General features: G+C 59.2%; 1 protein-coding gene across 1 annotated transcript; it reads left to right on the top strand.

Moving 5' to 3' along the window:
* The first annotated feature begins 7,361 nt into the window (after nucleotides 1-7,361).
* CEACAM16 (CEA cell adhesion molecule 16, tectorial membrane component) lies at nucleotides 7,362-14,671 on the top strand. Its single transcript, XM_039249524.1, has 6 exons — nucleotides 7,362-7,411; nucleotides 8,490-8,834; nucleotides 9,147-9,422; nucleotides 10,379-10,657; nucleotides 12,830-13,156; nucleotides 14,502-14,671. The coding sequence occupies exons 1-6, from the start codon at nucleotides 7,375-7,377 to the stop codon at nucleotides 14,510-14,512; spliced, it is 1,275 nt and encodes a 424-aa protein (XP_039105455.1). The 5' UTR covers nucleotides 7,362-7,374; the 3' UTR covers nucleotides 14,513-14,671.
* Nucleotides 14,672-15,010: the final 339 nt, after the last annotated feature.

Genomic DNA, 15,010 nt, shown 5'->3' with positions numbered 1-15,010 from the left:
CCATGACCTAAGCGAAAGTCGGACGCTTAACCGACTAAGCCACCCAGGCGCCCCAGAATCGAGGTCTTTCTAACATGCCGCTTTCTCCTCTGCTCATTCCAGTCTGTAAAGAAGAGCCAAATGCACCCCACGCCGCCGGGGTCTGCATGTTCAGGCTGAGGGGCGAGGGGCCCGCCTTCCGCAAGACGGCGCGCGTGGAGGCCAGTGGTCACCCCAGGAGAGGCACCGCTGAGGGTGCAGGCACTGGGTTAGGTTGGGAAGAGCCAGTGTCCCTGGCTGGGACTAGGGGCTCTGGGGTCCCTCGCTCCCTCCACCCACGCTCTGCCCGCCACGGCTCGCTGCCACCACCCCTCCCTTCCTCTGAGTCCGGGCATCACTGGATTCTCAGGCCTGTGGCTCCTCGTTATACCCATGAGGAAGCGGCCGGCGTCTGGGGAAGGAAACGGGCTGGCCCACGACCAAGACTGATTATGATTCATGGGGAAAACCCTTCCCTCCAGAACAACTCAACCTCTTTGACTCTGAAAAATGTCTGGCAGTGCCACAGCCGGTGGACACGGGTGGGCCGCAGAGGTGCCACCGCTGGGAGCCGCGCACACCTCCTCCTGAACCTGGGGGGCCGCGGGGCGCCCTGAGTTTAGACCCAGGGATCCCCGTCCGCGGCGCGCGCTGGGATTGTGTGGAGGGCTTTGTCTGAGGAAAGCGGTCCACACTGGAGGAAACAGTTCAAAACACCGGGCCGGTTCTGGATCCAGGCACAAAGACATTTTCTGGGGGCGGCGAAGTCGCCCTCCAGCTTTGGGGGCCACCGCACAGGGGGAACTTTGTGCTCTGAAAATCGGACCCCCAGGGGCGCCTGGGTGGCTCAGTTGGTTAAGCCTCCGACTTCAGCTCAGGTCATGGTCTCACGGTTCATGGGTTCGAGTTCATGGGTTCGAGTCCCTTGTCGGGCTCTGTGCTGACAGCTCAGAGCCTGGAGCTTGCTTCAGATTCTGTGTCTCCCTCTCTCTGCCCCTCCCCTGCTCGTGCTCTGTCTCTCTCTCAAAAAAATGTTTTTAAATTTTAATATTATAAAATCATAAGGAAGGGAAGAAATTTATGCCCCCGGGAAGCTGAGGAAGAGATGCTGTTTATGAGACCTACATAATACTGACCAAATATTTGAAGATAGGAAGGAAGGGTTTTTCGTTCATCTTATTTTTCATGTGTTAGGTGAAAATATGACATTGTCTGTTTCTTGTGGGTTTTTTTCCAACGAGTCCCCATCTTCTAGAGATGCAGGCTGAGGTGCCTGCGAACAAGAACAAGAGGAGAGGAGGCCTGGAAGTTGCGGGCAGACACCCTGGGGGGAGGTGGGCCGAGCGTGACTGGCCAGAGCTGGGGGATGGGCAGGGAGCCACTGCCCTCGGCTTTGGATGTATGCCTGGAGTCTGGAAATTTTCCCAGAATAAAAACCTGTTAAGTTGTTTTTACCTAACTCTAAATCAAAATCCACCCCCACCCCCCGCCCCGTCCCATATTCCTGATGGATAAAACGAGGCGCAGAGAAAGGAATCTAGCCAGGTTCCCCACTCAGACCCTTCCAGACCTTTGGGGGCCCCCAGGGAAGCCTGGTAACTCTGTCTTGACTCCCCTCCACCTCCCTAACTCCGAGAAAGCCCAGCCCCTCACACTTAGCAACCCAGCCCCCTGCAGCCCTTCGTTCCAGACCTAGAGGCTTCTCTTCTGCTGCTCATTGGCTCTCTTACCCCACGGGGCCTTACCATCACCCGACTTGCCTCTAATGGGCCATCTTGCATCCCAAAATCTTACTCCCTATGTCCCCTGCTTCCTTCGTAACTACCTCTTCCCACTGCCCCCTCCCTCCCTCGGCTCCGGCCACACCAGCCTCCTTGCTGTCCTCACACTCACCAAAGACCTTCTTGCCTCAGGGCCTTTGCACCTGCTGTGCCAACTGCCAAGCACACCCTTCCCCCAGACGTTCCTTCCCAGACCCCACCACGCGCGTCCTTCAGCTCCCAGCTCACGTGGGCCTCCCTGACCTCCCCAGTCACTCCCTATCCTGTTGCTCTACTTTATTTTTTTATAGCAGCCGTCCCTCCCTGACATGATATGCCTTATCAGTTTTCCGATTAGTGCTCATCTCCCTCCAATGGGATTAAGCCCCACAAGGAAAGAGATGTTGCCCGTATCCCCAGCGCAGCCTGGCAGATAGTCGGTGCTCAATAAATACTTGCGAAATGACTGAAGGACGTGGAAAAACCCGGGGCGAATGCGGTGAGAGGGGCAGAAGGGGGGAGGGGTGCGGAGACAAAGGGAAGAGCCTGTGCTAAGGGTCTGAGGCATGTGCTCCTCCCATCCACCCACCCACTCACTCGCCCCTGCACTAGCCTGGGCAGGCACTACCTCCCCCGGGTGAGGACTTTGGGGGACCTGGGGTCCTTTCTCCCCAAGGACAGCCTCCCCAGGACCAAGCCCAGACCTTGCCAGGCGGGCACAGGAAGCCGCACCTTGAGGTCAGATCCGTGAGTAAATATTGCAGGGCCTCCTCTCACCAGATAAGGAGGCGGGGGGGGGTCAGAAACCCGCTCTGACCTCTCTCGCTGAGGGATTAGCTCCAGCCCCGCAGCGCCAAGGTCTCCGCCAGGGGAGGGGACCAGTGTCCTGCCACAAGGGGCCCAGGCCAGTTTCCGTTCAGTGACAATTCTGATTAAGGCCGCAGTGGGTGGGGTCTCCACGAAGGACAGGGCCCCAAGCTGGCTCCCGGCTCCCGAGAGAACTTAACGACTGACGTGGCTGCTCAGATAAGAGGGCTTGGGGGGTGGGGAGTGGGGTGGAAGGGAGCTAACAAAACAAGATCAGAGAACCTTGTCCCCGGCCTGCTGTGCTGTGTGGGGATGATAAGACGCACCCACTCCAACACCGCCCTCCCCAGGCAGTGGCCTGGAGCCTCAGTTTCCCGGTCTGCAAAACGGATCCTCAGGGAGGGGAGGGAGGGAGGTGCCGGACAAGGTAACGGGTAAGGCCAGCAACGTCAGACTGAATAACAGCATGCTCGCGGCGACCGTATGGGGCACAGCTAGACTAGCACAGTCACCTCCTCAGCACCCCCAGCACCGGTCTGTCACCGCCACGCAGCCAGAAGTTTCTAGGAACACCTAAGTGCCAAGCCCCCATCCGTTCTCTGCTCAAAGCCCTCCTGTGGCTCCGGTTTCAGAGTAAAAACCAAAATCCTCCGGTGGCCCATGAGGCTCTGCAAGAGCTCCCCTGTTCCTTCGATGGCCCCCTCGCTCTTCCCCACTCCTGCCTCAGGACCTTTGCATCGCTGTGCCCGCTGCCTGGAATGCTCTTCCCCTAGATTTAGCTTGGCTCCCCTATTCAGCCTCTACTCCAGGGTTGTACAAAGTCTTCTCACCGCCCAACATGAACCAGTGCACAGGCCACCTCTGTTCCCTCCCCTGATTTCTTGTTCCCAGAGCATTATCCCCACCTGATATAAAGCTATATGTGGGGCGCCTGGGTGGCTTAGTCGGTTAAGCGTCCAACTTTCGCTTAGGTCATGATCCCGTGGTTTGTGGGTTCGAGCCCCGCGTCGGGCTCTGTGCTGACTGCCAGCTCAGAGCCTGGAGCCTGTTTCAGTCTGTGACTCCCTCTCTCTCTGACCCTCCCCTGCTCACGCTGTCTCTCTCTCTCTCTCCTAGAAATAAATAAAACATTAAAAAAAAAAAATTTTAAAGCTATATGTGTTCGTGTTTATCTGCCTATTGATTTTCTCACCCGACAGAAGGTCAGGTCTACGAGGCAGGGATTCTCGTCCTATCCACGACTATAACCTCATGCCTAACCCAGTGCCTGGCGCATAGTAGGTGCTCAAGGAACGTTTGTTGAATGGTGAGTGGACAACGGCACCCACGCGCGCAGCACCCACTCAGGCAGGCCCAGCACCGAGCCCCGTCTCCCAGAATCCCAGGGAAGTCAATGTCATGACCCCCCCACCGCTCATGTCACAGAAAGGCACTGGTCCCTGCCCAGGATCGGCTGGTCTGCTTTCTGCTCGGCTCTGGCACATAGTAGGTGCTCAAGAAACTTCAGCTCTCACTTGAACCAGGAGTCCAGGCTCGTGTCCAGGAGCACCAGGGGAGGGGCAGGGAGGCGGGGGGCGGGGGGCGGATCCGGAAAGGCCGAGAAGCATCGTGGGACCCTGTGAGTGGTCAGGAGCCCTGGCAGGGTCTGGATGAAAGCCTAGGCCTGTCCCAGTTCTTTCGGAGCCATGGCCTCCTGTCGCTCCTCACCCAGATAGCAAATCCCCAGACACCCAGGCCTCCCTGGAGGCTCCTCTGTGTCATCCACACCGGGTGTCCACTTCCACAAACACTCTGTGCCCGACTGTGTGCTGCGCGGCAATGGGGACACACTGGTGACCACAAGAGCCCGGGTCCTGCCCTCCAGGACTCATAGTCCAGATGGGGAGACAGGCCCGCCCCCCGACTATGAGGACCCAGGGTGGTCAGGGCTGGGACGGGGGGAGTCTCAGGGTGCTCCTAACCCCGCCTGGGAGTCCAGGAGGGCTTCCTGGAGGAGGAGGTGTTGGGCAAGCAATGAAACAGAGCAGAGGGAAGCAGGGATAGTTGGGGGGAGAGGGCAGAAGTGAGGCAGTATAACTGGAGCACAGAGTTCCGGAAGGAAGGGGTGTCTGTGAGGCCGGTCAAGCCGGCAGGGGCCAGTCCGTGCAGGGCTCCGTGGGCCACGCCAAGGAGCTGGGCTTTCTCCCGGAGGCACTGGGGAGTCACAGCAGGTTCTGAGCACTGTGGAAGGAGGGAGGGCGAAACCGGGGTCAGAAACCTGGAGAACTGGGGAGGGGGCGGCCAGACACAGGCAGGGGCTGCCCGGACCAGGGCAGGGGCGACAGGGAGGGAGAGAAAGGCACATATGGAAGAGAGATTTAAGAGGCAGGCGCCTAGGGCGGGGGGGGGGGGGGGGGGGGGGGAGCGTCAGGGACAGAGTCCTGGGTCTCTCTGTCCCAGTGACAGGCAGACAGTGGCGCCATCCCCTTCGATAAGAGAATGACCAGAAGCTGGTCTGATGCCAAGGTCAGTTTGGGACAAGGTGAGCGAGTGGTGCCCAGGGACATCTGCGGGGAGGCGTCCTGAATGACTCTGGCACGAGGTCCCAGGGCCCCGGGGAGAGGCCTGGGCCAGGACAGAGGAGGGTGAGGTGAGGCTGCAGGCAGGGTGAGGGGGACGGGCGGCGCCAGGGCACCCACGCCTCCCGCCGCCCCCATCGGAGCCCCGCCCCGCAAGGGCAGCTCAGGACACAGTGCCGGAGGCGCAAACTGGGCCAGGAGAGGCGCAGGTGCGGCCCCTGCCCGGACGCAGGCGGCTGGGGCCCCAGAAGGGCCGCGACCCCGAAGCCATCAAGCTGTCAGTGATAACACATCTGTCAAAAACCCCCTTTCCCCAGCTGCCCCCCATGGCGTCTGCTAACACCCCCTCCCCGGAGACCACCTTCCCTGATGCCCTCCCCCGCCCCCCATTTAAAAATCGCAGACCCCCGGGGTGCCTGGGTGGCTTAGTCGGTTGAGCGTCCGACTTTCGCTTAGGTCATGATCTCACGGTTCGTGGGTTCGAGCCCCGCGTCGGGCTCTGTGCTGACTGCCAGCTCAGAGCCTGGAGCCTGTTTCAGTCTGTGACTCCCACTTTCTCTGACCCTCCCCTGCTCACGCTGTCTCTGTCTCTGTCTCCTAGAAATAAATAAAACATTAAAAAAAAATTTTTTTTAAAAATCGCAGACCCCCTTCCTGGATTTATTCCGCCCGCCCCCCCCCGGACCGCACTTCTGTCTATCCGACATGGAATGGAGCTTATATTTTATTTGTTTACCCCACGAATGTCAGCCCCACGAGGGCAAGGATTTTATCGACTTGCGCTTAGAACAGTGCCCAGAAGGCAGGAAACACCCCTTCAGTATTTGTTGAATAAATAAATAAGTGATTTTTTTGGCCTTTTGCTCTGTGCTGGGTGTTGTTGCAAGCACTTCACACCGGTTTGCTCATTTAATCTTTACCACGGCCCTAGGCAACGGGTACTGTCTTTGTTCCCATTTCACAGACAAGGAAACTGAGGCCTGACAGGTTCTATAACTTGCTCAGGGTCGTGGAGGTAGGGGGACAGTGCACCAGGTCCAGTGCCTGCACTTTTAATAATAGTGACACCGACCAGACCTCATGTTGGGGGCCCCATTCTGCCGGGTGCTGGCGGGGGCCCCCACAGGGGGCATCACCCTCACTGCTCCCTGCTCTCAACAAAACCGAGGGCCTGCACCATCCCTGTCTTTTTTCCTTAAGGCTTATTTATTTTTGAAAGAGACAGAGCCATGAGCGGGGGAGAGACAGCGAGAGAGGGAGACACAGAATCGGAAGCAGGCTCCGAGCTGTCAGCACAGAGCCGGACGTGGGGCTCAAACCCATGCTCCTCGGGATCGTGACCTGAGCTGAGACCAGCTTAACCTACTGAGCCCCCCCCCGGCGCCCCCCATCCCTGTGTTTCAGGGCAGCTAATGGAGACTCCGCCAGGGCCTGCCTCCAGCCTCGCTTTGCGGAAACACAGAGCCTGGGGCAAAACCAGGGCCTCCCTGGCCCGGGTCTCCACATACACACCGGACAGACACGGAAAAGAAGGCTCAAGAAGGAAAGGGGGATGTGGATTCCTCAGCCCGCGCAGGAAGCCAGTGGGCAGCACAGCCCCAAAGAGACTGGTAGCCGCGGGGCCTCCTTCCCTGGGCGCAGCCCGGAAGACAGGGCAGGTTCAAGCTCCCTCCCTCCCACTTCAGGAACTTAGGCGAGTCAGAGCCTGCGCCCGTTGCCTCAGTTTCCCTATCTGCAAGTGAGGGCTCCAACAGTGCCCACCTCCCACGGCACCCCCAGAAAGGACGCCTGAAGGTCGCCCTGGCACTGAGGCTGGAAAACGGCAGTCGCCACTGATCGGTTTTACTCTCCCGTGACCCCCAAGTTCACCAGGGAGCCCAAGGGTAAGAGGTGCCCTAAATCTTCCCCCGCCCCTCCTCCTCCCTGGCGACCTGGTTCTTCTCCTGGTACCAAACCCGGGGCCCTCGGCACAAAGAAGGTTAGGCAGCGCCCCAGGAGGCCTGGCCGGGTCGTGGCCCCTGGCCGGTGCCTGCCACACCCGCTCTGGTACCCGAATGGGGCCCCAGATCCTCGGTGACTCGATCCCTCCAAATTCAGGTGATCTCCCCCGGCTCCAAATCACCGAGCCCTCCTCGGTCCCGCGCCAGACGCAGCCAGGTCCCAACCAGGAAGGGCCTCGGAGCACTGAGACGCCAATGCCACGGTCTTCGAGTCCGGGCTGGGGGCGAACGATGGCGCTGACCGGGTGCAGCTGGCTCTTCCTCAGCGGTGAGCGAGAACGGTGCCCCCCACAACCTCAGCCCCCCAGGGGCGGCTCAGGGAAGGGCAGGGATCCCAGGCCAGGGAGAGGGAAGGTGTGAGCCAGAAGTCCAGCATGTTGGGTAGGGAGGGCATGGTCTGCTCCTTCAAGAGGCACCGGCGTGGCGTTGGCCAGAGCCGGCCGCCCAGAGAGGTCTGTAGGGCGAACCTCAGAGACTTTTCTAAGACTGGGCTGTGAGCTGAAGCAGAGGACCCCCTCCCTTGCCCGTGTGCCAAGCCCTTACTGAGCTACGGAAGCTTGGCCGGGGTGAGCCCTGACCCACAGCTCTGCCTCTCCCCGAGGGTGTGGCTTTGGGCAGTCACCTTTCCCTTCGCAGCCTCAGTTTCCTCATCTATGAAATGGGCTAAACTCCCAGGGTCGTTCGAAGGTCATAATAAGCAGCCTTCACTAGCACTTATGCTAAATGTTTTCTGTGTGTTACCAACCGCCCTAGAAAGGAAGTCCACTCACGACCCCCCACTTCATAGACGAGAAACCTGAGGCTCAGAGAGGTGAAGCCTCTGGCTGGGGTCACGCAGTCAGTGGGGGGCAGGGCTGAGTACTAGACCCAAGGCCCTCACTCCTAGCCTGGAAAGTACCAGAAACCGGGCCAGGCATGCAAGCACTTCTTCCCCGAGAACCGCTACGGCCGCCCCCTTCTGGGCCACTGCACACACCGTTGCAGCCCAAGCGGCTCCGACCAGCCAGTCGGGTTTGGGGCTTACCTGTTGGGTTGAGAGGAAAAGGGTGGGGTCAGTTCTCGCGCCCCTGCTTTCTGCTGGGGTCAGACGTGCGGGGGCAGAGGAAGAGCACTGGACTGAGAGTCCTGGCCCAGGGCCTAGAGGAGCCAGCCTGAGTGTGTGAGCAGAGCCCACCGAATTCAACCCTCAGTCCCACTGCAGGAATACGTCCCCTGGCTAACACGTATTAAGCACTTGCTGTATGCCAGGAACAGGTGCGCCGGGAGACGGCCGCGTCCCCTCCTCCGCTGAACGGGGGCAGAGGTCACGTGGGCCTCAGCCGCCCCCTCTGGCTCCCTTTCCTCAGCTGCTCTCCTGCGCGCGGGGGCCGACATCTCCATCACCCCTGAGCCTGCCCAGCCAGCCGAAGGGGACAACGTCACACTGACCGTGCACGGGCTCTCAGGGGAGGTGCTGGCCTACAGCTGGTACGCGGGGCCCACGCTCAGCCTGACCTACCTGGTGGCCAGCTACATCGTAAGCACGGGCGACGAGACCCCTGGCCCGGCCCACACGGGACGGGAGGCTGTGCGCCCCGACGGCGGCCTGCACATCCAGGGCGCTCTGCCGGGCCACTCGGGCACCTACCTCCTGCAGACGCTCAACAGGCAGCTTCAGACGGAGGTGGGCTACGGACACTTGCAGGTCTATGGTGAGACTCCCCGCTCCCCCCGCCTCCCCTCTACCACGTCCTTCCCAGTCCCTCTTCTAAAAATGAAAATGAAAATAAACGAAGACAAAAGTGTAAAACCCTAAAAACTAAAAAGACAAAATAACGTGAAAATGCTCACTTCCTTCAGGATGGCTTCCAGGACTAAACCTGCCTCCTGTACCATTCTTTGCCCCTCTGGCTGGGGGTACAGAGACCGGATCCAGCCATGCCCCTCACCTGGGGACGGGGTGCCCGGGGGGAGCAGCCAGTGCCCGGCCCCCTCCCCCTCCCCCTCTGTCTCTTGCCCCACAGAGATGCTGGCCCAGCCTGTGGTCATGGCCAACAACACGGCACTGGTGGAGCGCCGGGACACCCTGCGCCTGGTGTGCAGCAGCCCCGGCCCCGCTGAGGTCCGCTGGTTCTTCAATGGCGAAGCCCTGCCCATCGCCGTCCGCCTCGGCCAGTCCTCGGATGGCCGGGCGCTGACCCGGCACGGCGTCCGCAGAGAGGAGGCTGGAGCCTACCAGTGTGAGGTCTGGAACCCGGTCAGTGTCAGCCGCAGCGAGCCCGTCAACCTGACCGTGTACTGTGAGTCCTCCTGGCCCCGCTAGAAACACCCCATGCCCAAACCTGTAGATGGGGAAACTGAGGCCAGGCGGGGGCACCCCAGGGCACACAGCGAGTCAGTAGGTGAGCTGGGGTTAGGAGCGGGGGAGCCCTCTCTTCAAATGCACTTGACCTATGTCCTAAGGACTAAAAACCACCCTCGAAACGGACTAATCCTTCAGTCTGAAGCAACACAAGGCAGGGAAGGGACACAGGACTGGTTGGTTTTGAAAGGGGGGTGGGAGAGGAGTGGCGGGTGGGAGGGGAGATAAAAGAGAAAAAACACAACCCAAGCACGGAGTCATTCCCAGGGGCAGCAGATATGCAGTGTGGAATCCGGGGGAAATAAGCCACAGAGGTATGCAAGGGCTGCCGACGTAGAAACCCTTAGAGCCTAGAACGCTACGACCAGGGGATTCTGGATTTAAGAAGCACTGAATTCTAGACTCTGAGCATCCTAGAGACTCTAGAAGCACCCAATGCTAGAATTTTAGAAACCTAGATTTCTAGACCCTTAGAATCCTAGGACTAGACGCATTGACTAGAAGCATGGACTCTGGGAGCCCTGGAATTCTAGACTCTTAGCATGGCTTATGAGAAACTGATAGATAGTCTAGTCTTCTTCTTCTTCTTCTTCTTCCTTTTTTTTTTTTTTTTTTTTAATGGAGCCATCGCTTTCAAAACTATCTTGAAATTTTGTCTGGCCCAACATCCTCTTTTCACAGATGAGAAAACAGGTCCCCTGCGAGGCGCAAGTGATTCTCGAGATCTTAGAGCAAATTAGAGATGTGTGTGGGATCCGGAAGGGCCAGGGCTTTCTCCCTCCACCGGGCCCACTCGCTCCCGGGGGCCCAGCGTGGTGGAGAGGAAGCCAGGGGTGCCCACCTCCACCCCCCGTCTCTCTACTGCCCCGTCTCTCTCCCTCCTGCCCCCCACAGATGGCCCGGAACGCGTGGCCATCCTGCAGGACTCCACCACCCGCACGGGCTGCACCATCAAACTGGACTTCAACACGTCCCTCACCCTGTGGTGCGTGTCCCAGTCCTGCCCAGAGCCCGAGTACGTGTGGGCCTTCAACGGGCGGGCCCTCAAGAACGGGCAAGATCACCTCAACATCAGTAGCATGACGGCAGCCCAGGAGGGCACGTACACGTGTATTGCTAAGAACCCCAAGACCCTGCTTTCCGGATCTGCCTCAGTGGTGATCAAGCTCTCCGGTGAGTCGCCCCCAGCCTGACCACCACCCCCTCCCCGTGGAGGCCCAGTTGGACTGTGAAGGTTTGGCCACTCCACCAAGCAGTTAGGCCGCCATTTGCCCAGCAGATTGCTGATGAGGAAGAGACTCTCAGCCCCTTCTATGGCCGAGTCAGAGTGGGTGTATCAGGTGGGCCCCTCTTCATCCACAGACACTCCATGCCTTGTCGCCTGGGAGACAAACAACAGACCGGACTCTCCCTGGAGAGTCCACAGTGTGGACCTGTCCACACCGGGCAGTGGCAGAGCGGGAAAGCGTTCCACGCCCTGTCCTGTGAGCGCCCCTGTTCTGAAGTCAGCTGGTCACAGCTGCTTTAGGGCTGACCCGTTTCCCCCACAGACAGCTGAGCTTCTGTGCGGCCAACTGGATTCCCCACTTATCTGGCCCAGGGGACTGTGTGTGCACACGCACGCAGACGCACGCACACACAGACACACACACACGGAAAATCACAGCCAGTTGGTGGCAAGTGGAGAAATACAGCCAGAGAAGCATTGTTCTGCCTCTGTCCTTAAATAACTCCGGGGCTGGGGGGGAATGCAGACACAGCTGGTGTTTTCAGAGCTGTCGGGATCCCCAGGGGACACTTTCTCATCCCCCGGGGGATGCTGGCTTTGAACACTGAGGCCTCGATAATTCTGCCTTGGTTCCTTCCCAAGTGGCCACCATGCCCCAGGGACGGTGGGAACAGTCCTTCCCTCCCTTCCTCCTCCCTCCCTCCTACTAACAGGCTGGGTCTCATCCAAAGGGTGGATACTCTTTCACCCAAAGCAGAAATGGCATCCCCAGAGGTAAGTGTACCTCCTGCCCCACCCCGCCTGGGGCCTTGGTCGCTGGGCTTGGCCAGAGACAGGGGGGTGTACCAGATGACCCCGGGTGCTGCCCCCCAAGCCCTGCCTATGCAGGCCAGGATGGGGGGCGCCCAGGTGTGCAGGTATGTGCAGGGAGTGGGTACATGCCCCCAAGGGCCTCCCGGACTGTCAGCAACCCTGTGGCAAGTGCCAGGGAGGGACAGAGGAAAGGCAGGCACCATCCTGACCCCATCTGGGGGAGACTCTGGTCTGATGGAGGAGACACAGTCTCTGCCCTTGGAGAGAGATGATTCTGGAACAGGGAAGCATGACTTCCTCATTCAAGGAGCTGCCAGTCAGAGAGAAAAGGCAGTGTCTCACACTCCATGGACTTTAAGCAGTGATGGAGGAGACATGACACCCACCCTCCGTGAGCTTCCAGTCAGATGGAGGAGGCAGTCCACACTGGGGGAGACTTTGTATTCTGATGGAAGAGATATGGGCTTAAGGAGACATGGTCCTTTTTTTTTTTTTTTTGAGAATTCCTAGTCTGATGGGGGAGACATAGTTCCTACCTCTGGGTTACTCCCAATCTGATGGGGGAGTAAAGACACCCCCCCCCTTACTTTCTAGGAATTTCCGATCTGTTGGGGGTAGACATACCCCCATCCAGCTCCTAGGGTCCCAGCCTGATGGGAGAGACCCAGCCCAATAATCTGGCACTTTGAATCTGATGGAAGAGACATGGCCTCCTACCCTCTGGAATCTTTCAATTTGTTAAGAAACTATAGCCCCCGCATTCCGAGGTCTCTGGGTTTGACAAAAGAGATACAACCTGGGGTACAAGACTCTCAGCTATCTGAGGGGAAGATGGGGCCCCCATATTCTGAGAATTTCCAGTCTGATAGGGGAGATATGAACCCCCCCTCCACCATATTCTAGAATTTCCAATCTGATGGAGGAGACATGGCCCCTACATTTTGGGAATTTCCAATCTGATAGGGGAGACTTGGTTTGACTCTCTAGGGTCTTCTAGTTAAATGGGAGAGGTATCCCCCAAGGGCTGGAAATTCTTAGTCTAAGGCGGGAGAGATGGCTCCCACCCTCTGGGGTCTCCCAGTCTCACGAGGGAAGACAGAGCTCCCTGGCAGGCATTGCTGGGACACAAAACCCACCTCCACTGCCACACAAGCCAGCTCCTTCCTCTGTCTCCTTCCCAGGGCCCCGCATGGGAAAGCACCAGCCAGTTGCGGGGAGGCAGGGGTGAGCCGGCCAAGGGTGGGAGGGGGATGCCGTGCCCAGTGCAGGCCCAGCTGACCCAGCCCCCCTCGCTCTTTCCTCAGCGGCAGCAGTCGCCATGATGATCGTGCCCGTGCCGACCAAGCCAGTGGAGGGCCAGGACGTGACGCTGACCGTACAGGGCTACCCCAAGGACCTGCTGGTCTACGCCTGGTACCGAGGGCCTGCCTCGGAGCCCAACCGGCTGCTCAGCCAGCTGCCGTCAGGGAACTGGATCGCTGGCCCTGCGCACACGGGCCGGGAGGTGGGCTTCGCCAACTGCTCGCTGCTGGTGCAGAAGCTGAACCTCACGGACGCCGGCCGCTACGTGCTCAAGACCGTCACATTGCAGGGCAAGACCGAGACCCTGGAAGTGGAGCTGCAGGTGGCCCGTGAGTGTGTCAGAGGGGGCAGAGGGCGTGTCTTCAGACAGACGCTCCCAAAAGGAGGCTTTGTGTCCTCCGTGGGCTGGGGAACACATGGAGGGAGGCTATGCCTCCCCATCAGACTGAAAGAAGGGGCTTTCTCTCCTCCATCTGACTTGGGGATCTCCAAATGGAGTTTTCTCCTCTTCTGTCCAACTGACAACCTGGTCTAGGGGTAGATAGGCCGCCCCCGCCAAACTGAAGGCTACTAAAGGGGGCTTCCGTGCCTTCTCCTTCATAGAAGTACACCAGACTGAAGGTCTTGAGAAAGGAGGCACAGTCTGAGGGCAGGGCATCCTTTTTCCTTCAGGTGGATAGACCCTAAAACACAGGAGCTATTGCCTCTGCTACTTTATTGGGAAAGTGGGTTAACGGTGGGAGTTTCCCATCCCATTGAACTAGAATTGGGATCAAGTCTCATCCTTTGCATTACAGTAAGAGCAAGGACAGAATTTCTACCCTCAGAAGGTGAAATTTTGCTCTCCAAGTGAAATAGGGAAAATCTCCTTCATTAGGATAGAGGCTTCTAGGTGGTGGGAATTACATCTCCTCCCTCAGCCTGGGAGTTCCCAGTGGTCAGGAGCAATGTCTCTTCCATCAGCCTGGGAATTCCCAGATGTTGAAGGCCATGTATTGCCCATCATAGTAGGGACTCCCAGAGCCAGGGACCATGTCTCCTCCATCAGACTGGGAGCTCCCAGAGTCAGGGACCAGGTCTCCTCCATCAGATTGGGGGCTGGCAGAGTCAGGGACCAGGGCCATCCCCGTCAGACTGGGCATCCCCAGCAGTCTAAGAGGCCATGTCCCAAGAGGCAGGTTTCATCCCAGTAGACTGAGAGCTCTCAGACACTGGGAACTCGGTCATTCTCCAGTCTGGAGTCTCACCTCCTCCATCAGACCAGGCATTTTTAGAAGCCCTGAGTCAGGGATGGCATCTCCCAGCTCAGATGTGAACTTTCCGGGATCGGGAAGTCAGTCCTTGTCAGGCACCCCGAGACACCTTCCTTCATCAAACCCGCGTGCTGGGTCAGTGCTGGAGGCAATGCTCTCCGATGGCAGCCGGCCACCCCCCACCCGTGAAGCCTCGGAAATCCTTTTCACCCTGTCTCTCTTCTCACAGTCAACCTCCCTCCCCTGCATGAGGACCAACGCCACCTTCCTGAACCTGAACCTGGCACAGGCTGAGCGTGGGGAGGGTGGGGCCGCGGGAGGCTGGGGGTGGGCGGGGGGGCGGGAGGGGTGGGGGCACTGGGCCTGGTCCTCTACCTCCCTGACAGCCGCTTCCCCCCTTCTGCCCCTTCCCCCCCCTCAGCCCTGGGGTAGCAGCGCGGCTGTGGCTGTGGGGACCCCCGGAGAGAAGAGCTCTTCACGCCGTCCTCCCCCGGGATGGAGGACCGCTCGTTCCCAGGGAAGATGCCGGACTGACCACGTTGGGCTGTTCTCCTGCTTCCATGCTAGAGTTAGAGCCGACAGGGCCCTGCTTCTTCGCTGACTTGTCGGAGAGCCACGAGGCCATAAATGTCCTGGTTAACACGTGCGTGTCTCCGCCTCTCCTTCCGTGACCGCCAACTCTGCCAGTTCCTGGGCAGGGCCACACTTGCCTCCTCTGCTCCCCAAGCTTACTCTTTGGGTGCATGTGTGCACCAGGCTGCCCGAATGACAGACACTGCTGCAAGTCCCTCCTGCCCTTCCCACGTCTCCCCAGGAAATATCTGACAGTACTGCTTCCCAGCGTCCCTTCCCTGGGACACCACACCCCGGGGTCCTGTGGGACACAGCCCTGCCCTACGTTGCCACGCACCCCACCTGGGCCCTGGAGCA

The sequence above is a fragment of the Hyaena hyaena genome, unplaced genomic scaffold (assembly GCF_003009895.1).
Source record: "Hyaena hyaena isolate Hyena2069 unplaced genomic scaffold, ASM300989v1 scaffold_9, whole genome shotgun sequence".
Classification (NCBI taxonomy): Eukaryota; Metazoa; Chordata; class Mammalia; order Carnivora; family Hyaenidae; genus Hyaena; species Hyaena hyaena.
The sequence above is the reverse complement of the archived record's forward strand: the minus strand, read 5'-3'. Positions and strand labels throughout refer to the sequence as shown.

What these genes read in the sequence shown, in the direction of transcription:
- CEACAM16 (XM_039249524.1), top strand. Translation starts at nt 7,375, where the DNA reads ATGGCGCTGACCGGGTGCAGCTGGCTCTTCCTCAGCG. An exon ending in CAGCTGGCTCTTCCTCAGCG is followed by an intron (nt 7,412 to 8,489) that starts GTGAGCGAGAAC and finishes CCCTTTCCTCAG; the next exon opens with CTGCTCTCCTGCGCGCGGGG. An exon ending in AGTGGTGATCAAGCTCTCCG is followed by an intron (nt 10,658 to 12,829) that starts GTGAGTCGCCCC and finishes CTCTTTCCTCAG; the next exon opens with CGGCAGCAGTCGCCATGATG.